Source organism: Eublepharis macularius, chromosome 2 (genome assembly GCF_028583425.1).
Source record: "Eublepharis macularius isolate TG4126 chromosome 2, MPM_Emac_v1.0, whole genome shotgun sequence".
Taxonomy (NCBI): domain Eukaryota; kingdom Metazoa; phylum Chordata; class Lepidosauria; order Squamata; family Eublepharidae; genus Eublepharis; species Eublepharis macularius.
Window position 1 is genome coordinate 231,076,630 of NC_072791.1, and position 26,733 is coordinate 231,103,362.

The window sequence follows — 26,733 nt, forward strand, 5'->3', positions numbered from 1 at the left end:
CGGAGATCTGGCTGGATTTTATGTTAATAAGAAGAAATCAAAGATACTATGTAAGAATATGACTAAACAAAAGCAGCAAGAATTAATGGAAATTACCAATTGTGAAGTAACACAAGTTAAATATCTTGGAATTGAGCTAACTGCGAAGAATATTGATTTATTTAAGAACAATTATGAAAAGCTATGGCAACAGATTGATAGAGATATGATTAAATGGAATAAATTAAATCTGTCATGGCTGGGAAGAATAGTGGCAGTTAAAATGAATGTGTTACCACGGATCATGTTTTTATTACAAACAATTCCAATTATTAGAGACACTAAACAATTTGAAAAATGGCAGAGGAAGATCTCTGACTTTGTGTGGGCAGGCAAGAAACCACGAGTAAAAATGAAAGTTTTGTGTGACGCTAAAGAAAGAGGTGGACTGCAGTTGCCAAATATTAGACTATACCACAAAGCAATATGTCTAGTTTGGTTAAAAGAGTGGATGTCACTGAAAAATCGTAAGCTCTTAACATTGGAAGGTTATAAGAAGCTGTTCGGATGGCATGCCTACTTGTGGCAGGATAAAATAAAAGCTGATTCTATGTTTTTGCATCATTATATCAGAAGGAGCCTCTTCACGATCTGGAAAAAATATAAAAAATATCTGGGTGAAGGCATCCCCTCTTGGGTGGTACCGTTTGAAGTGATTGATTCGAGAGCTATCTACAATGAAGAACAATGTTTACCATATAAAGAGATATTGATTATGGAACAGAAAATGATAAGAATTAAATCGGAGAAAGAGTTATCTTCTTGTTATGGATGGTTCCAATATAGACAGATCAGAGATCTTTATAATTCGGATTGTTCAAAAGAAGGAATTAAATGGGAAAACTCAGAGTTGGAAGAGACTATACTACAAGAAAGCAAAAAAAAGATATCTAAAATTTACAAAATACTTTTGAAGTGGTATACAGAGGATGAGACGGTCAAAGTACAGATGGTGAAGTGGGCAATTAATTGTCATAAAGAAATAACAATGGAATCATGGGAATATTTATGGAAAACTACATTGAAGATTTCAACTTGTACCAGTATTAAAGAGAATGTTTATAAAATGATCTATAGATGGTATTTAACGCCAAAGAAGATTGCGCTTGGAAATGCTAATATGTCAGATAAATGCTGGAAATGTAAAAAGCATGAAGGATCATTGTATCATATGTGGTGGACATGTGAAATAGCCAGACAGTTCTGGGGAGATATTATAGAAGTAATAAATGAGATATTGCAGATTCAAATAAAGAAAAACCCAGAACTATTGCTATTGAACTTAAGCATGGAAGATGTTCCTATTCAATATCGAACATTACTATTTTATATGACGGCAGCAAGACTTTTATATGCGCAAAAATGGAAGGTGCAAGAAATACCAACTATTGAAGATTGGATGAATAAATTGCTGTACATGGCGGAAATGGACAAAATGACAAGGAAGCTGAGAGATCAGAATCCAGCGGAATTCCTTTAACACTCAGGGAAAAACCCCAGAGCTCAGGGAGATGTTAACAATGGCCTCCAAATGGTCCCTTAGGCCCTCCGAGTTGGCCTTCACCAGCCAGGATGGGCAGGGGTCCAGAGGACAGGTGGTTGGCCTCATCCCCTGCAGGATCCTGTCAACTTCATCCCGCGAGAGCAGCCTGAAGTGATCTAATACACACCGAGAAGACGGCCAAGGGGTCTCCAGTTCCCTTACTGTATCAACAGTGGGCGGCAGGCCACAGCGAAGGGACAAGATTTTGCCCGCAAAATAGCTCGCAAAAGCCTCGCAGCCAATAATCGAATTAAGAATTTGGTGGTCTCCCTGAGAGAGGGAGACCAAGGACCGAACTGTTTGAAATAATTGAGCCGGGCGTGAGCTAGTGGACGCAATGGAAGCAGCAAAGAAATCCCTCTTTGCTGCTTTCACTGCCACCTCATAGGCTTTCATAAACGTCCTATAAGATGTTCTTGCGTCTTCGTTGCGCCCCCGCCTCCACACTCGCTCTAGTCGTCTCAGAGACCGCTTCATCTGGTGAAGATCCTCGGTGAACCAAGGAGCTACCCGTTTGCAGGCTCGGAGAGGACGGCAGGGGGCAATAATGTTGATGGCTTCGGAAAGTCGGCCATGCCAGCTCATGTAACGTATTGCCAGGGGGCATTGAATCCCGCAGAGCCGTCTGGGAACCAATTGGATCCATAAGTCTCCACAGGCGAGCGTAAATCTGCTCACCGCACACCCAGGAAAGGAGCGGTATGCTCAAATGAGCCTTTAGAACAAAGTGATCCAACCATGGCACTGCATCATAGGCATCCAGGACCACCATCATCCCTGCCCCAAAAATCGCATGTGACCTACTTGATGCGTGGGAGATGAAACAAACTGGGAGAGTCCTAGGGCCACCATGGAGGGCACCAGGTTCATGGCCTATGTGGAGGCGTCATCATCAGCATGGACGTTGAAATCCCCGAGAACCAAAAGTCTCAGGAATTCCAAGGCCCAGCCAGCCACCACCTCCAACAGACCAGACAGGGAAGATGCAGGTGCAGTAGGCAGTCGGTACGCCACACATATTGCCAATCTCTCCTCGGTGTCCAACGCTAGGCCCACACAATCAATGCCAGTAATTATTGGGGTAGGGAGTGGTCTGAAGGAGAAAGACTCCCGAATGAGTAAAGCCATGCCTCCCCCCGACCACTTGTCTGGTACTGGTGGAGGACCATATAACCGGGGGGGGGGCTAATTCTTTCAGAGCGACCATCTTGCCCTCCCTCACGCAGGTCTCGGTCATGCAAGCCAGGTCCACATTCAATGCTGTAAGATAATCTTGCAACGTTTTGGTCTTATTATTTATGAACCTGGCATTGCATAGCGCCAGTGTTGGAGAGTGGTTTAATATCCTAGCCCCACAACAAGTATATCTTGGGATGGGATGTAGATTGGAAGGGCACCGAGCCCTACCCTACCAAATTAACAACATGAACAATACACATAGACTTCAATAACTAACACACTTGGTATAAAAACAACAAACAGCAGCAAGTAGTTAAATGAACCCTTACAGAGCTAACAGATAAGCTCCATTCTTCAATTGCAGTAAGTAATCTAGAATCACAGGCAAGACAAATAAGGGACTATACTTTGCCCCGAGAGCACTAGTCAGTGAACTGTTTCCATTTGAACCTATAGGACTTTTGAGTGGAAGATTTTGTAACACTGGAAACGACCTCCACTGGAATAGGCTATGGTCTGATCAGTTTGGTGACAGGTGGAGTGATGAAAAGCTGGGTTGTAGATGGACATCCTGTGTCAGGAGTTGGAAAATCTCTGGGAACAGTAGAAAAACTCCCTTTGCTAACTTCACCAAAGTTGGAAACCAGTGCTGACAGGACCAAAAGTGAGCCACCACAATGGTGGTAGCACGTTTCGACGCCATTTTGTCAAATATCCTTGGAATCAGGGGCAGTGCGGGATGTACACTGCTTCCCTCTCTGATTATTGTTTAGCCTACAATTCTGGCTAAAGACTCTTTGATGAGGAGGTTGATATAAGCGGGAAGGCGGGTGAATGGAGTTTGGATTGTAGCATTAGCCCCTATATAGATAAAAATAAGATTTGAAGTATGGACAAAATCTGGAATAAGAGTAACATTGAGTGACACCAAGGGTTTTTGCAGTGAACTTGTTTTTCCTGATCTTATATGGTCCTTATCAGCCCTAGCCCAGCACACCCACAAGCCTGACCACCAGATCAGGCACTGATACTAATAATAGTAATAGCCAGGGTGATCCCTCAGCTGAGATGCCCACTGAGCTTGGCCCCAGGGCCTGGCAGCAGCCCTGGAACCAGAGGCTGGGGCTAGAGCCCTAGCCCAGCACACCCACAAGGCTGACCACCAGATCAGGCACTGATGATGATGATGATGATGATGATGATGATGATGATGATGATGATGATGATGATGATGAAGGTGAGCCCTCAGCCGAGGTGCCCACAGAGCTTGGCCCCAGGGCCTGGCAGCAGCGCTGGAACCTGAGGGGATAGCTCCCTATACCACCCACCACACACAGAAAAAAGCCCAGCTCCAATGCACTCTCTCTCTCTCGCTCTCTCCCAAAACGCTATTAACAGCTCTCTCCCACTCAGGAAGTCTGTGGTTGGCAGTCAGAACTGCAAGGAAGAGATTGGAGTTCCCATGGCCACAGAACACCCCCTCCTCCCTCCCTCCCCACCCCCCCCCCCCGGTGTCTGCTCCCATGTTACCAATTGTAACCGATTTTGCAGCTCCATGCTTGGAAGGAAGCTAAGTTGGGCTTTGATTGGGGTATCCAGGGAGACAGAGGGTAGGGTCTTTGGTTTTAATGCTATCTGACTAACAGAAATTCTTGAGAAATGTCCAAGTTAAAAAACAAGAAGCGATCACGTATAGTATTATTAATAACATTTATATACCGCCCTTCAGGACAACTTAATGCCCACTCAGAGTAGTTTTCAAAGTTTATTATTATTATCCCCACAACAATCACCCAGTGAGGTGGGTGGGGGTGAGAGAGCTCTGGAAGAGCTGTGACTGTCCCAAGGTCACCCACCCAGACTTCAATCACTCTCAAGATTAACAACTGATCCTGTTCAATAAATCTGTTACGTGTGTTGTATGAAAAATGTGTGAAAGAGAACCTCTTTTTCTGGATCATACGGCAATACTCATTGTATAAGGACAGGAAACACTGAAAGGGTAGTGGCCCAATAAAACACATGCCAACCCTCTATATTTTTCATTCTTTCATGGGAAAATATATAGATGTTATCTAATCTTAGAAGCATTCCAGAACCAAGCAACACAAGAATACATTAAACCTATAAATGTCGCTAAATTAATAAATCAGAGCAAAATAGTCCACAGTGCTGGGGCTGTCAATACCTAATTTAATAAACAACAGAGTGACGGTTGTTGTGGGTTTTCCGGGCTGTATTGCCGTGGTCTTGGCATTGTAGTTCCTGACGTTTCGCCAGCAGCTGTGGCTGGCATCTTCAGAGGTGTAGCACCAAAAGACAGAGATCTCTCAGTGTCACAGAGAGGTGCTACACCTCTGAAGATGCCAGCCACAGCTGCTGGCGAAACGTCAGGAACTACAATGCCAAGACCACGGCAATACAGCCCGGAAAACCCACAACAACCATCGTTCTCCGGCCGTGAAAGCCTTCGACAATACATCAAACAACAGAGTCATAGCAGACTTTTAAAAGAAGCCTGAAAAATTTAAAGATGTTTTTACAAAAAATCTCTGAATATGTTTTAATTAAATTTAAACTAATGTTAAGAACTGTTGGGTCTCATTGTTTTTAACAGGAGAGAGTTGAGAAGCTGCTCAATATCAGCCCCGTTGATTCAGAGGCAGTCCCTCTCTGGGCCCCTTTTCCAGGGCCGTTTCCCCCTCCCAGTCCGTCCCTGTCTGCGGGGGTGCCTAGCAATCCCCATTAAAATTACACAGCCTGACAGCAGCCCGGGAAGCAGCGGCAGCAATGGGTGGGCTGGGGAGGGAGAAAGATGGCTTAGCAGGAAGGGGAAGACTGTCGCCGGTTCCCCACACCGTTAGAAAAAATAGCAAGGAAGGAGATGGCAGTGGTGGCAGGACAGCAAGTAGAGAACAAAAGGACATGAGGATGGGAGGTGACAGCAGGTGATAACTGGGAGGGAAAGAGGTGGGAGGAGGCAGCAGGAGGAGGGCCGCAGGGGGCAATAAAAGGCCGCAGGGGGCACGCATGCACAGAAGGACATCTTATTTATTTTATTCCAGTCGTTCAACACTTATTGTAGAAGATGCACAAAAATTATTAACTTGTAGATTTTCTATTCTAATCACACTTCGCTTTCCTTCATACTTGTCACATAATTGTGCAGTAGTCTCATATTTTTTCTAATTAAAAATAACTTCCAACACTTTTTTTTTTTTAGAATTTCCAAAGGGTCAGCTCACCCATAATTGAACATGTCAGATTATATTCTAGTCATGCAGAAAAAGAGTAAGATGCTTTCATTTGCAATATGGATTTAAACTGCTGCAGCGTAGGGCAGAATGGGATTGCAGAGATACAAACAATAGCAGAATATTATTAACACTGGGACACAAAAACTAGAAATGACTCAAACTTTCAGAACCAAGATACTCTTTATATTGCCTACAATACCAAAACACAGAGAATGCAGAGGGGGAAATCCTTAAGCCAGAGATCATTAAGGCCTGGTAGGTACACATCAAATAAATGAGTTTCCAGTAGCTAGACTCCACATGCTTTTCTCTTTTTTTAATTCTGTGTTTGACTAAGGGAAGCAACTAGTTGGTCTAGTGCCGAAATGATGGCCCCTAGACTTACCTGGGTGGCTAAGTTGCAGCATGTGGGAAGGCAGAGGGGTGCGGAGGCAGAGTTCATTCCTTCACACGGCATTCAAAAGCATTATAGTGTATGCAAATACATTTCTTGATGTGAACTTGCTTCTAGAATCTCAGGCATAAAGTCCAAAGGTTTTAGAATGGAACACAAAAAAATGACAGCCTCCAGACTTACCTGGGCTTCTGGGTTGCAGAATGCGGGGCGGCAGAGGAGTGCGGAGGCATGGCGGCCGCCACGGCATAATTCCCTCTCAGGTCCGGCAGCGCAGGATATTAAGGCCTGCATGCCCCGTCCCCCCAGAAAGGGGATTCCCTTAAGAAATCTTGGGAGTAAGTTATGGTGGTGCATGCCCAGCTGGGGGGCTCCCAGGCATATGGGCAGGGGATCCACACAGGGATCCCCTTTTTACTGTCGCCAGTGGTGTCAGTAGTTTTTTGTCGCTGTGCCTGGCCCCCTTTCCTCTGCCCATCAGTGCTGGGCTGCAAGTAGTAATCGAAAGCTCCCTCTCTGCCAGCTGACTAGAAAGCGTCATGCTCTGCCCAGGCAGGTGCATCACAATTTCACACTCAGCCATGCCACATACTTATGTTTTCTTTTGTCACTGGGCTCGGCTGCCTTTCCCTGTAGCTATGCAGGGAGCAAACGCTCACATTTCCTTAGAAACTGGAACTGCACAGGTCTCTTCTGCAACGTCAAAGAGTTAGTGCCAACTTTCCTCCACATCCTTGGTGCGGGAACTACTTCAGAAAAGGCTGGGAAGAATCACCTTTTGCATCAGCAGGAAGTTCTTATTAAAAAAGTAGCTGTGTTTGTTGTGAGACTAGACATGGCTTGACATCTCTCAACATTTTGTGGAACTAACCAAAAATCTGTGACTGATACCTCCTCTTAAAGTAGACATTTTGTGATTGGCCCAAGTTGGCCATTTTGGGCTGCCACCCACTACCATTTCTCAAAATTCGAAAAGTGTCTGAAAGCGCAACAAGCTTGCAGACTCCTGGCCTAGTGAACACCAGACACAGTAGTCCTGTTGAATTTAAGCGCATGCAGACCTGGTAAGCTCCGGGCAGGAGACAGCTCAGAACCTAAGAATCCTCTTGAGTTTTCCAAAAGATCAGCTGGACATGTAAAGTATTTGGCTCAAAACAAAAATTATTCCACATATTCACATGATCAGTCATTCTTATAAAATTTTAACAGCATCAGGCAGGTCACTGTGGCAAAGAAGCTTGGAAACTACCACGGAGTAACCGCGGGCATGGGCTTTCACAGTGATCCTGCTCTTGTATAGCCTCTATCAAGAAGAGTAATATGGAGGAATTATTTAATATAACTTCAAGAGTCATTTTTCACTGTGCTTCAAAGCAGGAATTTAAAAAAAAAGTAGAGTTGCCCAAATTACCATATTTGGAGTGAGACTATGGCCCATTTAATGAGAAACAACTGTATCAACTGGCATCGCCTAACAGTGTGATCCTATGGAGAGTTACTCCAGTCTAAGTGCATTGAGTTCAATGGGCTTAGGCTGGAGTTACTCTTTACAGGACTTCACTGTTAGGGCCTGAGATACAGCATTTCTGCTCTTTGGCCGCCTGTGCCATTTTCCATGGGATCCCAGGGACAGAATGTGGGACTTCTATTATTTATTCAGTTTGTACCCTGTATCTTTTGATCAGGCCCAGATCCAGAATGCACACTGCAGTAATAAAACCAGAACAAACACATTTTATACAAACTATGTTCATCGCCGCTGAGACATAGTGCTGCACCACTTAAGACTCCTTCCAACATAACATGCAACATCAGAAAGCGGTCAGGAGGAAGGTACAGACAAGTCTTTGAAATGTCAGAAAGAAAGAGCACCATGAAAGCAACAAGAAGGGAAAGAACTGAACAAAGCTCAGGGAGATGGCATTAGAGAATGCGTGTATGTGCCACATTTGAAGAAGAAAACTTAGAATTCAAAGGAATCAGAACAGGGGCTCAGAAAGGGCACAGACATTCAAGGGCCACTTCATCAATATGATTTATTTACAATAGCTACAATCCTCTACGGAATGAGAATTCAGGTTAAAAGGTCTTCAATGTCATTTTGATTTCCCATGTTCTACAATTCTCAACCTACTAAGCAATTTAAGATTCATTTTTAAAAATAACCTTAAGGGTAACTATGCTAATGAGCACTTAAAACAGTAAAGCAGAGTGATTTTCCTATTAAGCTTCCCCCCACCCCACCCCACTTACCTCCTAAGAGAAAATAAAATCATTTGGTAGCTGATAGAAAAAAAGCACCCTATGACATGGCAGCTACATTTCACCTTTAAACTACTAGCACCACAAACATTTTATAGACAGGAACTCCATCCTTGACTCACATACTTATGCTGGCATACAGAAAGTACAACAGAGTAAGTTAAGGACAAAGGAAATAGATTTAGGTTTATTAGGCCGTGATGAACGGTTTAAAAAAGTCTCACCCTTGCCAACATACAGCACGAGTGCATCTGAAGAAAGGTGGAAGGGAACTGTGTGTATTAAGCAGCTTGAAATTCTAGACTCCTCTCACATTAGTATTGCAATGTCTATGAGATTCATAATGAAATGTGAGACCAAAGCCTACACTGTGAATTCCCATGACTGAATATCAGGGCTTTTTTTCTGGGAAAAGAGGAGGTGGAACTCAGTGGGTTGCCCTCGGAGAAAATGGTCACATAGCCGGTGGCCCCGCCCCCTGATCTCCAGACAGAGGGGAGTTTAGTTCGCCTTCCGCGAGGGCAATCTCAACTCCCCTCTGTCTGGAGATCAGGGGGTGGGGCCACCGGCCATGTGACCATTTTCAAGAGGTTCCGGAACTCCGTCCCCCCGCGTTCCAGCTGAAAAAAAGCCCTGCTGAATACCGAAGTTTTATTTATTGTACAACATATGTATGCATTTATTAAAACTTCATTTATACCCCGCTTTTCTCCCCAATGGGGACCCGAAGCAGCTTACTTCATTCTCCTCTCCTCCATTTTATCCTTGTAACATCCCTGTGAGGTAGGTTAGGCTGAAAGCATGTGACTGCACCAAGGTTGCCCAGCACGATTCCTGACTGCAGCTTTATAAAACTGACTGGTTGTAGCTCAGAAGTGCTGGGGGGGGTTTTGTAGTAACTTCGTATCAAGTCACTAACACTTAGGATTGAGAACAAGGGTAAACAGGAAAAAATTGTCAGGACAATATGAACAATACAATGTATTTATTTACAAGATTTTTACCCCTGCTTTATGCTCTCACAAGGCCACCAAGGCTGCTAACAAATTAAAACAAACAAAAATCTCATCTTAAAAGCCATTAAAACCAGAATATAAATGTGAAGCAATTGATCATACACCTAAACAAGATATGCTGATAATCAGAGGTGACTGGAACGCAAAAGTAGGAGACAAAGCACAATCAAATATTGATAGAAAATTTGGGGTAGGATTACAAAAAGAAGCAGGAGAGCAACTCATACAATTTTGTGAACCCAACAACCAGTTCACTGCTAACACATGCTTCAGGCAACCAAGAAGATGATTGTATATGTGGAAATCACAGGGTGAACAATACAAGAACCAAATAGATTAAATAAGCAGAAGATGGAAAAGCTTTATTCTCTCAGCTAAAACAAGACAAGGAGCTGATTGTTATACAGATCACGAGTAGGGGTATGCAATTCGGGATTCTGATTCAGAATAAACACCCAAATCAGGCCCGATCTGTAAAGATTCAGGATTTCCAAATCGCCCTAGAAATGCCGAATCAAAGCTTTCCAAAATGACTCCCGCCTGTCAGCTTAAGCAAGTTTAAAACGCCCCTTTCCATGTCACTTGCTTGTGAGCGGCACAGAAATGGACGCTTCCCGCAGGGTTTGCTTCAGCTGACAGGCAGAGCTTCCCCACCTGTCAGCTGAAGCATGTTTAAAGCACCCCTTTCCATGTTGATTGCAAGCAAGTAACACGGAAAAAGGCACTTCCTCCAGGATGTTGCTTCAGCAGAGAGGCAGGGAAGCCCCACCTCTCAGCTGAAGCAAGCAGGGCATGGTAAACCACAGCGCATTTTATTTCACCCAACGGGAAGGTGAGGAGGGAACCCCCTCGTCCCCCTCTCATTGGGTGAAATAAGCGGTGCGGCGGCTTTCCAGTGGGCTCTGAATCTTTACGGGGCATACCAAAGCCAGTCAATAAGATTTCCGAAGCAGCTTGCCACTTCAGAAATCGCTTATTTCCAACTCTTTTTCCTGCTTCAGTATGCTCCTGCTTTTTCCCGAATCTTTTTTTGTTGCACACTCCTAATCACGAGTCGCTAATATCAAAAATTACAATAAAGCTAAAGAGAAATGCTAAAAGAATCATAGTGCCAAAATACAATATAAATAATAAATAATATAAATAATAATGAAGAATTTAAAGATCAAGTAAAGAACAGTTTTGCAGTACTAAGTTTAACTGATCAAGTAAAGAACAGATTTGCAATACTAAGTTTAACTGATCGTGAGCCAGAAGAACTATGGGCTGAAACCAGAGATATTATCAAGGAAGAATGTGCAAAGACTACTCTTGTAGACAAAAGAAAGGAGAAGCTTAAACGGATGATTGAGGAAACTCTTTAAAATTGCTAAAGATAGTCCAGAAGCAAAAGGTGACAGAACTAGTCAGAATTCTAAGCACAGCTTTTCAGCAACGTGCACACAAAGACAAAGAAATCTATTTTAATAACCAATGCAAATAAATAGAAAACAACAACAACAAAGGAAGAACAAACCATCTGTTCCACAAGATCTAAGAAATTCAAGCCATGGCTCGAGATGCTAAAAGATCATCACAGAAATACAGTATCTGATCAGGAAAAAATAAAGGAAAGATGGAAACAATATATTGAAGAACTATACAGAAGAGATGGAAGGATGACAGATACTTCTGAAGAAGAATCATTTGACAAAGAACCAGACATTTTAGAAAGTTAAGTAAAAGCCGCACTCAAAGCAACTGGAAGAAACAAAGAACCTGGAGTAGATGAAATACCAACAGAGGCATTTCAAGCTACAGAAAATGAGTCCATCAAAATTTTATCAAGAAGATGTCAACAAATATGGAAAACAAAACAATGGCTCACAGAATGGAAACACTCCATCTTCATTCCAGTTCCAAAAAAACGAAATGCCAAAGAGTGCAACAACTATCAGACTATTGCATTAATTTCCCATGCAACTAAAGTGATGCTCAAAATTCTACAGCAAAGGCTCTTACCGTATATGGAACGAAAAACGCCAGATGTTCAAAGTGGATTCAGAAAAGGAAGAGGCACTAGAGATCATGCTGCAAATTTACGAGGGCTACTAGGACGTACCACGGAATTCCAGAAGAAAATCAGCCTGTGTTTTATAGATTACAGCAAAGCTTTTGACTGTGTGGATCATGAAAACCGATGGAGAGTGTTAAAATAAATGGGGATGCCATGACATCTTATTGTTTTGACGTGCAACCTGTACTCTGAACAAGAGGCTACTGTAAAGGCAGGCTATGGAGAAACAGAATGGTTTTCAATTGGCAAAGGTCTCAGACAAGGATTCATTTTCTCTCCTTTCTTGTTCAACCTCCAGGCAGAGCATATCATAAAGAAAGCTAGATTAGATCTAGAAGGTGGAGTGAAAATTGGTGAAAGGAACATCAACAATTTGAGATATGGAGAGAACACCACATTACTGGCAGAAGATAGTGAAGATCTGAAACTACTACTGATGAAGGCTAAAGAAAAAAGTGACAAAGCAGGATTACAGCTGAACATCAAGAAGACAATAATGACTACTGAAAAATTACACAATTTTAAAGTTAATGAGGAGGAAATTGAAATTGTTCAAAATTTTCTATTCCTTGGCTCAATCATCAACCAACAGGGAGAGTGCAAGGAAGAAATCACAAGAAGATTGAAACTTGGAATAGTAGCTGTGAGGGAGCTAGAGAAGATCCTTAAAGATAAAGATGTCTCTCTGGGAACCAAGATCAAGATAATCTAAATGATGGTATTCCCATTATGATGTATGGATGTGAAAGCTGGACAATGAAGAAAGCTGACAGGAAGAAAACTGATTCATTTAAAATGTGGTGCTGGAGGAGAGTTTTGCGGATCCCGTGGATGGCCAAAAAGACAAATAAGTGGGTACTAGATTAAATCAAGCCTGAATTCTCCCTCGAAGCTAAAATGACAAAACTAAGGCTATCGTACTTCAATCACATCATGAGAAGGCAAGACTCTCTGAAAAAGACAATAATGCTGGGAACTGTGGAAGGCAGTAGGAAAAAAGGAAGACCTAAAACGAGATTGCTTGACTCAATAAAGGAAACCATGTTTGCAAGATCTGCGCAAGGCTGTTAATGATAGGACGTTTTGAAGGTCTTTCACTCATAGGGTCGCAAGGGGTTCGAGATGACTTGACGGCATATACCTCACACACAAAATAAATTAAAAATCAGAACTTAAAATAAATGCAACATAAAAACAACAGTGGATGGTGGAGGGATCACTGAGGGAATTTGTCACAGAATTCAGAGACCCTAAAGGTTTCCGCCTTCATTATTAGAGGGAGTAAGTCCTTAGCTCTTGTGGCTATGGAGATCTCTTAAATGTTCACCCTGCCTTCCCACAGGGAGGTCAGGGCAGCATGAAGGGTTTTCTCTTCCTCTCTTTCCTCCTCACCTCCACTCTGTGAGGTAAGCTAGGCCAAGAGAGAAGGTGTAGCCTAACGTCAGTTAGTGAGCATCACGCTTCTTCACAGTCATAGCCCAGTAAAACATTAATCCCTACTTCACACTGCCCCAAGAGATACTCAGCAGCATTTGCTAGAAGCTCAAGAACCATAGTGAAGAATAGTAAAACTAGTAAGAATGTCAGAGTGAATTGTGCAAAAGGAGCTTAACTGGTATAATATACACAGGCCACAAAATGTCAATATTTTAGCACAGACTGCACCCATCCGCGTATATGATAAACTCCCAAGACAACAGGATTTCAGCAATAATATGTGCTACTTTTTCAAGGTTAGGATCATCTTTGGGAGGGGGGCGGGAAAGAGTTCGTATGCACGTACCTAGTTTCAAGGCAGAGGGTGTCACTTCGATCTCTCCTCCAATTGGCTGAAATGCAGCTAACTGGGCAGCGACCTCTGACTCAAAAGCATCCGGGCTGTTTCGGTCTATCTGGCTACCATTTACGTCATCAAGCTTCGGGTGTGGATCTCGTTCATCATACACAGCAATCAGCTATAAAAATGAAAGATTACTCCGTGAGATTTTCATAATAAGGCAGGGATCTCTGCATGAGAGCACAAAAACCAAACAATGGCTCGGATCGGAAGAAATCCAGAAAGCGTTGCAGTTGCAATGGGGCTTTTCTGACTTCTTCTCCCCTATAGGCCTCCAGCCCTCTGCTCCTACCTAGATTTAGGAACTCTCTGAATTGACTATTCAATTTAACATCAGGTAGCAGCTTCATGCAACAGGTGGACATTACGCGACACAGAAGAGTGAACAAGTGCAAAGAAACATCTTGGTAGCTGAAACCCAACAAAAAGGAACATTCGGTAAAAGCCAATCTGACTTATTATGGGAAAAGCAGTTTTTTTAAAAAAAATAGTACAGATGTGTTCTAATCAAGCAGAAACAATAAAATGTAGGAAAGAGCAGTATGGGGAATATAGCTTAGATTAAACAGTATGGTTTTTATGAGTCCTTCTGATTGCCAAGAACATTATCAGTTTTAATATGGACAATTTAATACATCTATATCAACATTGCTCCGCAAAACATTTTAGATGAGAGAAAAGTGATGGGCCTTAACATATTGTCATAATGGGCCACTCTCTGGACCTTTCCCATAAGTTTTCACACCACTAGTAAGTGGTGAGAATCTTCTTTCACAGTATAACAGCACAATTTCTTCTCTTACCTATAGGGGTTAATTTGACATTGTTTTTAAATTTATCAGCCTGTGGACAATTTCTGATGTATCAGAAGCAAATGAACTCCAAATGCAACAACATGGGGAAAAATTCAGATCTATGTCAACAACTGCTATTTTATTTATTATCTATGTCAAGAATTGCTATTTTATTTAACAATGTTAAACTAATCCCCACACAGAAATATACTGTTATATGAAGGAATATGTTGTATATAGAAAAAAACAATGTGCAAAAAGAGGGAAAACAGCCAAAAGTATACTCCAGAAGGCTTTATTATGAACCTAATGAAGACAGAAAGCCTTTAAAACACTCCACAAGTTGGAGAAATAGCAGCTGCTTTTGAATCACTTGATGCGGCGCCAACACATAGAAGCATTGTTGTAAACTGTAGGCAGGGGAAGCCAGTGCCACTCCGTGTTTGGGTTCTTTATTGGTCTTCCACATGGTGACTCGGGAAGGGGACACAATTTTAATGCACAACTTTTGTAAAAACATTAGTTTGTACAGCTGCAGCACGTGGCTTACAGTTGGCCAGTTAAGGAAAGTTTCACTACAATATAAGATTTAAGTAAATTAATCCAACAATTTGCATTGGAATATTACTAACATAAGGAAAGAGGCTGGCTTACATATGAAATAATCAAGCCCGTCTTTATATGAAACACGGCACTGTACTACACAAGTTTCCAATCCTTGGTGCATAAGGAGACTCTAAGGGGAGGCCCCACGAATGTGTTACTATCTATTTATTTGGAAGGTCCCAAAACACTTTATAGCTGTACTGCCATGTTATATTTATGGTGCACACTTTTGTGAAGTGCTTTTTAGTCGTTTAATAATGTATTCTTTAATGCAAGACATTTGCAGAAACTATGGCCTCCAGTCTACATCAGCATCTAGAACACAGACTTGAAAACAAGAAATTGGAGCGCAAGTTTTTGATGGAAAAGGAAAGGAAATGCTGTGGCCCCTCCCTTGAGAACTTTGTAAGGTTATATTTAAAGAGAGGATACACAGTACAGAGCCAGTTTGGTGTAGTGGTTAAGAGCGGCAGGACTCTAATCTAGAGAGTCTGGGTGACCTTGAGTCAGTCACAGCTTCTTGGAGCTCTCTCAGCTCCACACACTTCACAAGGTGTTTGTTGTGGGGATAATAATAACATACTTTGTGAATCGCTCTGAGTGTAGCATTAACTTGCCCTGAAGGGCCTTAAATAAATCAAATGTTATTATGTAATTAACAGCTCTCCACCATGTGCTCTTGCCTCAGCCCAGGTGCTTCTGCACTATATTGCAGCTTACATTTAATTTTCTTCAGATATCTATATAAAACCACAACAAAAGGCTAATGTTCCTACATTACATTAAAATACTACTGTAGTATCTGGTTTTCTGCATCACTTTGAAGATCTATGTCAAAATGATACACTACTGTGAATAAAATACAACAAAGAGACAAATATTTCTAACCAATTTTATTGTAGCATAAGCTTTCGAGAATCAAGTTCTCTTCGTCTGACGAAGAGAACTTGATTCTCGAAAGCTTATGCTACAATAAAATTGGTTAGTCTTAAAGGTGCTACTGGACTCTTTTTGATTTTGCTACCACAGACTAACACGGCTAACTCCTCTACAAATATTTCTATCTATCTATCTCATAGAATTGGAAGGGGCCATACAGACCATCTAGTCCAACCCCCTGCCCAGTGCAGGATCAGCCTAAAGCATCCCTGACAAGTATTCATCCAGCCTCTTCTTGAAAACTGCCTGTGAGGGGGAGCTCACCACCTCCCTAGGCAGCTGATTCCACTTTTGAACTACTCTGACCGTGAAAAAGTTTTTCCTAATATCCAGCTGGTACCTTTGTGCATGTAATTTAAGCCCATTGCTTCACGTCCTACCCTCTGCTGCCAACTGGAACAGCTCTTTGCCCTCCTCCAAATGACAGCCTTTCAAATATTTAAAGAGAGCAATCATGTCCTCCCTCAACCTCTCTAAACTAAACGTTCCCAAGGCCCTCAGCCTTTCCTCGTAGGGCTCAGTCTCCAGACCCCCTGATCATCCATCCATCCATCCATCCATCCATCCATCACTGCTCATACAGCTATCACCTTAAGCAAAAATTAAAATGGGGAAAAAAGACAAATATTTAAGAGAATCCTCTTGCCTGGAGCAAGAAAACAACATAAAAACAGGAAAATAGTGCAAAAATGGTAAAGGAAAGAAAAAAAATTACTGCTTCTAAAGTGTCTCATTTATAATTTGGTTGCACGAAACAGTGTCAGGTCGTGTTCACAGACTTTAACACTGTACACAGGAAGCAATGAATAATTAGCAAAGCCTACATTCTTCCAGTATCTACATGCCTTTTACCATGCAATTCAAATTGTGCTTATTAACTTCCCAGTCTCCCCTTTCCCCCTGTAGCCCAAAATGCTACTCTTGGGGGATGGGGGACCTACCATTGGAGGGGGAAATCAGCAAAAATTCACCAGTCTTTCTGTCTACAGAAATTTAGGGAAGATCCAACCCATTGCATGTCTTTGGAATAATTATTTCTTGGTGCATACATAGTAAACAATTATTTCCATGGGTGCTCAATCTCATGCTGGCTTGGTTTGTGCCTTTTTTTGCCAGTGACAACCAGGGAGCCAATTAATTAACCAGCTGTTTAGCTGTTCACAAGCTGTATCTGTTCTCAGGAAAAGATTCTGAGGGCTGAGGGTCTGGCAGCCCTCAGAATCCAACTACCATCAGCTTCTATCCTCTGCTGAAGAAAATCTGCTTTGTACCCAACAAACTATTGGGGTGGGGTGGGGGTGTCAGGAGCCAGCTGATTGCAGGGATCAGCTGGAAGTTGGGCTCTTCTGATCTCTGAACATGGGAAGTTTGTTGCAACCTCGTCTTGCTGAGAAGCAGCAGATTTGCCAGGGGGATGAGCCCTACTGATTCCCTTCTCCCCAACCCAAACTGTCAGGTTGGGATGCAGAGAAAAAAAACAAAGTGCTCGTGTTCTCTGCAGCTGAAGCTGTATGATTCAAGTAGGGAGAAAAGAAGTGACCATTCTTTTCTCTTCACCCAGAACCAGCAATTTGGGCTGAGAAAACTGGAGCAATTTGCTTCTATTATCTGCAGCCCAATCTCTCAGTTTGCTTGAAATGCAGAGAACAGGAGCAAATCGCTCCCCTCCCCTGCACCAAAACTGAGAACTTGCAAGGGGAGTAGTGATCTGTTTCTCCTGTTACCTAGATGGGTCTCCTTGTGAGTTGGGGGAATTAGCAAACAAGGAGAAGCTGCGAGAGGTGGTAACAAGTTAAGATTCTCCATCAGTTTTTACCAGGTCCCCTCCCCGAGGAAACTGACTAGACAGGTGTTTTCCAAAGCAAGTAATCTGTATTAAAGGGAGAAATTCAAACACACAGCAAAAGGCAAAACAAATAACACGTATACAAGAGTCCTAAGGAAAACAGCGAGGATGTTAGATATAGGTTATGGGATTTGGGTAATAGTTACCACCATAGGAGTAGAGAAGTCCACAGAGGAAGAGGGCTCAAAAAGCCAGTGTCCTTTGCCGGGAGGCTCAGAGGGACCTGAGAGTAGAGCATTTGGATCCAAGTAGGCGTGGACAATTTGATTGGGGCAAGGCTCAATCATAGTGCAAAATGGGCCCTGGAGCAAGAAGGTGACTTCAGCCCTGGGTTGTCTCCTGGGACAGAAATGGTTTGAGGAACCATGATTGGTATTCTGGAGAATGACAATATGAGTTGGGGAGGTTTTCATTCATCATTCCCGGTGCCAGACACCAAAGCTACAGTTTTAATTAAGTATCTCCAGGGTTGGACAATGAACTTAGTTTAAACTTATCACAGATGATTGATGGCCCTTGATTGCTAGATAGGGTTTTAGCCAGAGTTTCTTGAATAGGGGAGAGAGGAGTGGAATGTCCAAGGATTTGTTAAAGGAAAATCTCTCAAGCACCTTTATTGTCAAAAGTGCTGCATGTCCTGAGGCAGGGAGGGCAGGAACGAATCACACCTAATCACTCTGCATTCTATCAACATTCCATTCGCATTCCAGTCTCCCGATTGGGAACCAACAATGTTTTGTTCAACTGGGCGGCTTTGTACTACAGCTTGAAGCATATTAGTGAGGGAACTTATGATTTTGCTAATCATAAGTGCATATAATATCACAGAGAGTTATGCGGACTGCTCACACTCCTACCCCCTTATCCCAGAGAACTGCTTATTTCATCTCTGCTTAAAGCTAATGCAGGAGCAATCTTCTCTCATTCTCTGCAGCCCAAGCTGACAGTTTGAGGTGGAGGGGGAAAGAATGTGTTTCAACCTTGCTGGAATAGCATGGGCTGGGGGTGGGCTGGAGAAGTTCAGGTGAGAGTCAACTTTTGATCTCCACCTTCAAACATCTTTCTAGGTCAGTAAGAAATTTAGGAGGCAGTTCCTTTTGAGTTGCTCATTGGGAGTTGAATATATTGGATGACTGGCTCACCCTATGTGTTTGGGACAGCTGAACATGTCCTCCACAAAATTCAGGGCATCCCTAATTATTTTCTTCTCTGAGTATCCCCTTTGCAGGAAGGTGGCAAGAATAAAACTCTAACACACTAGCCTTTCTGCAATATGGTAGTTTTCCTCAAGCTCAAAATACTGTTGCACAATTTCATTTCATAGCTACACTCCGACATAATTTAACCTGTTCCCCAAAATGTTTGTAGACCTTATTAATATTGCAATATTCCTTTCTACTACTTTAAGTCAAGCCATTAATGAACTGGGCCAGAACTGATCCTTATAGAATGGTTCTGGCTACTCTAATATACGTGAATGATTATTACTGTGTGTACAGGCTTTTAAAAAAAACATTTCCTGAGTATAAATGTTATTTCTTCTCAGAACCCACGTATTTCTCAAAGTGATTTAACACATTTTATATGAAGTTAACCAACATTAAACTTTCCCCTGCAAATTCATGCTTTTAATACACAAAATACACATTTTTGGAAATAACTTCATATCATCTCGACTGCATAATATTGCGTAGACTTTGTTAATATTGCTAAGACCCTAGCTTTCTGAGCATTCTTGTGCTTAAAAGTATTTCACGAAGGAAAAACCAAAACAAACCTACCCTATGTCACAGGTTGGCATCATAAAGTCTATTAGTTTAGTTTCAATTAGCAAATGTCTCCTTATTTTTAGTATTTATTAAAATACTTTTCTTATAGTAGTTCAATCATGTTTAAAAGGAACTAATTTAGACATTTTGGTGTCCCCAAAGTATTTTGGTTGGTTAAATGGGGCTGTACTGTGTATCCTCAGATGAAATCAATGCAGTACAACTACAGAATGTTTTTTTATTTAAAAAAATCCAAACACGTACCACCTCAGGGATCTATAGAAAATGTAATTGGCACACAGAGAAACAAAGAAAGATAATGCTACTGACAGAACACAAGAAGCAAATATATTCTTTCACCTTTGGGAATTCAGTCTGGAGCCCCAAATCAGGGCTGCAAGTGTGAGCTTATGGCCTGGAATTCCATTTCCCCAGAGGCTCATCATAAGCATCAGAAGAGCTCTGAGTTCAAATGAGTTTTTGTTGGCCAAAAGAGAGCATAATGGGATATAATTAACATGACTGGGTGTTCTATAATTAACATATGGTTTCAAGCACATGGTGCCCAGGACAGGGTAGACTGTAAATCAAGTGTCAGTTACAAGGCTGGTAAGTAAGAGAAGACTTTTTAATAGATTCTCCAAACATTCAATACAAAAAATGGTCAGAGATAAGAGGTATGATAACGTTTATTTTATTATTTATTTTATTTGACTTATATCCTGCCCTCCCCACAAACGGCCCCCCCAAAACCCACAGACAATGCCCCTAACCCTAATGAAATAAGTCATTAAAAAACTGAATACAACTGACAAGGTTTAACAAAGTTTCGCAAGATCAGTGTATATAATTACAACATTGAAGTTTCAGCACTTCAACAACTAGAACAAAACAAATTATCACCTTTAAGTGGAGAGGGAAACACTGCAGTTCTATTTCGATATACTTATATACCTGAAACTGAAGGTAATTAGTTGTTTGTATCAATTGTGTGCATTCTTAAACATTTTCATAAGGATTTGTTTTTATTTTGGAAAAAAGCGCAACCAGATTAGCATTTTCAATTAGGTTAAAAAGGTAAGAATCATATTAACCTCTTCCTAAGAATAAAAAACAGAGCACACACGCAACGGCACTGATTTTATCCAGCTTAAGTGGAACCAAAGAGGCACTTCTGTTTCTCCCCCAAGCCTAAGTATTGCAGCTTCCGGGAGGAAAAAGAACTAAAACTGCATGTAATTAAAGTCATTAGTTTTCAAGTATTGCCAGGTTAAAAAATCATTTAAAGAAATAAACATTTTTACTTGTGATATTTCTTGTTAGCAATCCATTAAATAAATTAAGAAGGGAAGGGAGACATAACAGCAATCCTGTTACAGTTCCCAACCTTCCCTGTAATGGAATTGCTGGACTTGTTGTGATCACTTCATGCTAAGTAAGTTTGTTTGTTAAAACTTTTCTCACGTTTTTCTTTCATAGAAACAAAATTGGCTAATGATGCTATAAAATACAATCCTGTACCTGTTGTAGAACAAATAAAGGAAATCCTAAAAATCATGCCAGCTTACACTGCTGACACACAGAGCAACTCAGTGGTTTAAATATTCTAGGGAATTGGGTTTAGAAGATATTCCGAGCCAGCGGAGTGAGGAGTTCCACTGTGTTCTGTGTTATTGTCCATGTTATTAAATATCTTAGACCAGTGACCATGTTGAAAGATTATGAGTTAAGTCATCCTTGTCATGCATAGACAGATCATTCTGATGATAAAATAATAAAAGTTTATCTGCTGGAATGGATCCAGAATAGTTGGCCATGTTGGTCTGTAGTTGCAAAATAGTAAAGAGTCCAGTAGCACTCCACCTCTTTCATGACTTTTGCAACTGATTTGCATCTATTCCCCTCTCCCCTCACCACCTATATATCTCTGGCCAGTTTCTTCAAACCCTCCCATGCATCTGATGAAGAGAGCTGTGGTTCTCAAAAGCTTATGCTACAATAAAGATGGTAAGTCTTAAAGGTGCTACTGGACTCTTTACTATTTTGCTGGAATGGGGAATCAGAATACCAGTTGCACTTAAAGGGCAGATTGGCATTTTAAGGTGATGCCTGACTTGGGACAGTTCAAGTAGGCAGGGACGCATCCCATAGCTATCGCTTCTCCTCTGATGGAAAGTTGGGCTTTCATCTCAGAAGTACCAAGAGCAAAACTGACCAAACACCAAATTGAGTGGCGGGTGGCCAGAAAGCCTCTATAACTGGGATTACTATTGGTGAACTGGTTTATAGTGGGAACTGGAGAGTAATTGCTTCAAAACCAGTAGGAGACTCCAAGCTGCAAACCAAGATGTAGGGGGCGGCAGTCACATGCTCCTTCATCAGTCAAGCCTGTCAAGCCAGCCCTAGTCTTTGTCCAGTCCTTGAGCCTTGAGGGAATGAGCTTTAGTAAGCTTGTTCAGATGTGGGGAAAAGAATGACCCATCCCTCAACATAAGGAGGATGGGGTATACTAACTAGAGCATAATTTAACTTTAACCAGCACTGCTTTAAGTTTGCTTTACTCAAGCCAATCCTGCTATGTTTTCCTTTGCTGTAAAACAGAGCTTAACAATCTGTGCTTCTTATTTAACTAGATGTTTAGTATAATAAACCTCTTTTAGAAACTAAGGTGCTTTAGCCTTGGGAATTCCTTGTAGAAACCACTTCAGTCCACATAAACTCACATACTGCTACAGTCATGCAAAGACACTGACAGATCTGGAAAGACAGCTCCATCTCTAGTTCAGAGGGCAAGCTAAGAAGGAAGGGAGAAGAGAGCAAGAAACTGGGGGGGGGGGGGACCCAACTTCCTTTTCCACACACCTAACTGAGATGGACCACACACCATCTCTTCCAGTATATATCTGGATTTCAGTAAAGCTTTTGATAAGGTCCCCCATGACATTCTGATGGGCAAACTGGAAGACTGTGGAGTAGACTAAAGGACAGTTCGGTGGATAGGGAACTGGTTGGAGGACCGCACTCAAAGAGTGGTGGTCAACGGCGTTTCATCAGATTGGAGGGAGGTGTCCAGTGGGGTGCCGCAGGGCTCGGTTTTGGGCCCGGTACTTTTCAATATTTTTATCAATGATCTGGATGAAGGAGTGGAAGGGCTGCTCATTAAATTTGCTGATGATACCAAATTGGGAGCGGTAGCAAACACCCAAGAAGATAGAATTAAAATTCAACAAGACCTGAATCCTCTGGAGAAGTGGGCAGCTGTGAATAGGGTGCAATTCAACAAAGACAAGTGCACAGTATTACACCTGGGCCACAAAAATGAGAAGCACAAATACTGGATGGGGGAATACACTTCTGGGCAGTAGTATATGTGAAAGGGATCTTGGGGTAAGAGTGGACTGTAAACGGAATATGAGCAGTCAGTGTGATGCGGTGGCAAAAAAGGCTAATTCAATCCTGGGTTGTATCAAAGGGGCCATAGCATCGAAATCGCAGGAGGTCATAGCCCCTCTCTATATTGCCTTGGTCAGGCCACACCTGGAGTATTGTGTGCAATTCTGGAGGCCTCACTTCAAAAAGGATGTGGACAAAATCGAGAGGGTGCAGAGGAGAGCGACGAGGATGATCAGGGGTCTGGAGACTGAGCCCTACGAGGAAAGGCTGAGGGCCTTGGGAATGTTTAGTTTGGAGAAGAGGAGGTTGAGGGGGGACATGATTGCTCTCTTTAAATATTTGAAAGGCTGTCATTTGGAGGAGGGCAAAGAGCTGTTCCAGTTGGCAGCAGAGGGTAGGACGCGAAGCAATGGGCTAAATGGGATATTAGGAAAAACTTTTTCACGGTCAGAGTAGTTCAAAAGTGGAATCAGCTGCCTAGGGAGGTGGTGAGCTCCCCTTCACTGGCAGTTTTCAAGAAGAGGCTGGATGAATACTTGTCAGAGATGCTTTAGGCTGATCCTGCACTGGGCAGGGGGTTGGACTAGATGGTCTGTATGGCCCCTTCCAACTCTATGATTCTATGATTCTATACTGGGAAAATTCCATGATCTGGAACCTGCCTGGTGGTGACATGTTACCTGGTTCTGATCCAGTTTAGACAGGAGGACCCCCAACTGGATAAAGTTTTCCTATAAATCCCATCCCCTCTGGGTTTTAGTGTCATGCTAACATGCAAAACTAGAAATGACAATATCACGTCAGAGAAGCACTCTAGGATTTGCCCTAGGTTTAACATCCCCTTTGTATATTTTTTTTTCATTCCTTGTCACAGCTCTGCACATGCTTTCAGAGTAGCGCCTTCTTTTCTTATGAGGCCACATTGTCACACTACTACAGGAGAATATAGAAGTTAGGCTATCTGTGGTTCCTGCTGCCTACAAGCTAAATGGATTCGTAGCAAAAGCAGGATTTCAAAAATTGTTTCTTACCTGCAGGTTCCTCATTATAACTGAAGCTGGTTCAGAGAACAAAGTACCATTTGGTATCTGGGGGGAGTGGGGAGCAAACATGATATACACAGAATAAGTAAGTTTGGTAAATCATGGCTTGAATTTTAGACGTTTGCAGGGGACTTTTAATTCTAAAAAGAAAATTGTTTTCAGACAATGAAGCTTTCAAGACAAGCATCTTATTGTCCAATCTCTCTTTTAAACCAAGATTTTCAAGATACAGTAATTGTTAACAGACTGAATACATTGATTTAGACCAAATGGAGTTTCTCAGGAATCATAACGTTGCTTCAAATATTTTAAAAACTGATTAACTTAATTAACGGAACTAAATAGGAAGCTATGGTGCTGGTTTTAGACTTGGAAAAAGCATTTGGTCATGTCTAGTATCTTTTTTTAATGAGAATTTAAAATTATTTTAAGGAGGTAGGCCAAAACAGGAGGTTTCAGAAATACACCCCAAACTGACTGTTTAGATCTGAACTGAAAGAGCCTTTTTGGAACATTTTGCACTGAACAGGGGTAAGAGACAGGGATGTACCTTATCACAACTGTTTTTACCAAACCTCTATTATATTATATTATATTATATTATATTATATTATATTATATTATATTATATTATATTATATTATATTATATTATATTATATTATATTATATTATATTATATTATATTATATTATATAAGGGATACAATGTGGATCTTTCAAATCAAATATTATGTGTTAGTTTAAAATATGACATTAATCTTGACTACCCAGAAAAATCAAAATGGTACTAGATCAAATTTTGCAGAGGCTCCAGGCTAGAAAGTTAACATGAGTAAATTAGAGTGGTTGAGTTTAGTTTAACGATATTAGATAAAAACATAACTCAACTGAAAATCCTTGGGAAAGTACTGCTTATTATGTAAAACATTTTTATACCGTCTTCCTATCAAAATAGGGTCCAAGCTGGTACAACTGAGAACATTTGAACATTAAACCATTTAAAATAATATATACAATAATTCAATAATAAAAACATATAAATACATAAACACACAACCGCCAAAAATAAAATAAATACTAAAAAATAAATGCCAACAGAACACTTGAGAGAGAATATGTATAAATGAGGATCTCAGAAATTTCACATTATCCCAAACAGGCAGTGCAATCCTAAGAGGGGCGGAGAAAGTGAATAGGAACCAAACTAAGGCTTGTGACGGTGGAACTGGCTCCTACGTGGACGTAAATGCCCTTCCTTCGGCGGTGGCACGAGGCGTACAACAGCTGCTGGGCCGGCACCACCGCAAGCAAGAGGCGGCCAGGCAGAGGCGGAGAAGAGGCATAGGGCCCTGCATCAGTGCAGGAGGGGGCAGGGCAGAGGGCGGGGCCGGAGTTAGGTCACTTCCTAAGCCCTTCCAGAAGCGGGAATGCCCACAGCGGCGTAAAAGAGTTATGCCACGAAAAAACAAGGCGTAGCCCATTGGCGCCCATTGAATGGCAAAAACTCGGCAGCAGCCAGCCCCGCCCCCATGGCCTGAAGGAGCAGAGGATGGGAACTATCATGGGGGCCAATCCGTGTGCACTTCCGGCGTGGACAAGCCCCGCTCCTCGCACCCAATCACCTGCAGACGCACTCTACAAAGCATCCGCCTGTCCTGCCCACGCCCTCAGGTAAGTGAGCACACGGCTGAAAGCTCTGTTCGTTTGCATCCTGCCATGGGCACTTTGAACACGAGGCGGGAGAGAGGGTGCATACGGTGGCAGACACGGAGGGCACTTTGGGGACTTTGCAAGAAAAGTGGGAGAACTTTGCACTCGCTGAAGGGAAGAAGGGCAAAGTCCAGACTAACAGTCTGGCTAACTAACAATAGCCACTCGTTTCCTAGCAGGTTATCTGACTCTGAAGTTCCATGTCAGTAAGGAGTGAGGTAGCACTTACTGGTAAGAAGGAGATGCGCTGGTGGCTAAGCCGGCTGGTTGATTTGTGCTGGCCACCCCATCACCTGAACTCGCCTGACCGCTAGCCATGGCGAGGGAGAGGACGGTGGCAGCAGCCCCTGCCTGCCCCAGGGGCAGTTGCCCAGAAAACGACTCTTGACCAGGTGTTTGTAACTACCTGCTCGTTTTCTCCCTTAAAGGTAAAAGCACCCCAAGGCAGAGCACATCCTCGCCAGAGGGTCTCGCATCAGCCGGTCGCTGCCGCTGCCGCTCTCTACTATGTGCATCTTCTCAGATGTTGAAGTGCGGGCTTTGCCTCGGCCATGGACCGAGGCAAAGCCCACGTATGTCTTTCTCTTGCAGGCACATCATGATCCATCTGGGAGATGACCAACCAAGCATGTCTGCTTCCTCCCCCCCTCCCCCCCGGAATCCTCTGCGAGTGAAATTCAGATCCATCCCAGGAAGCAATATCTCACAGCAGTCCGCATCTCAGCCTCGCCCCTGGGAGCGAGAAGGAGGGCTATGCGAAATGCCTTGGCTCCCTTTCCAGCCGAGGGACATTGGCACTTTTTCCAGTTTAATAAAACAAGTTGAAAAACAACAAACTTCTGTATTTGCATGCCTGACTGACATTGTCATTAGCCTCTCCCTCAACACCCTGTCACACATTTCCACTCACACATCGCCACAATTGTATCAAGCAGACCCCGTTCAGCCCCCCCCCCAAAGTAACGTCAGGCAGAGGGGTGGAAATTGAACTGTGGCCCATGAATGTCTGGGGGGAGGGGGGAGGCACTGAGGACTTTCATTCTCTGATA

At 42.4% G+C, this 26,733-nt stretch overlaps 1 protein-coding gene across 4 annotated transcripts in view; it reads right to left on the bottom strand.

Moving 5' to 3' along the window:
• Positions 1 to 26,733, bottom strand: part of PARD3B (par-3 family cell polarity regulator beta) — a 946,974-nt gene that overhangs the window by 723,260 nt on the left and 196,981 nt on the right. For all 4 annotated transcript variants that reach the window (XM_054971073.1, XM_054971072.1, XM_054971071.1 and 1 more), the window contains exon 3: positions 13,530 to 13,701. In XM_054971073.1, coding sequence (XP_054827048.1) covers positions 13,530 to 13,701 — 172 coding nt within the window. The remainder of the gene's footprint in view (positions 1 to 13,529; positions 13,702 to 26,733) is intronic.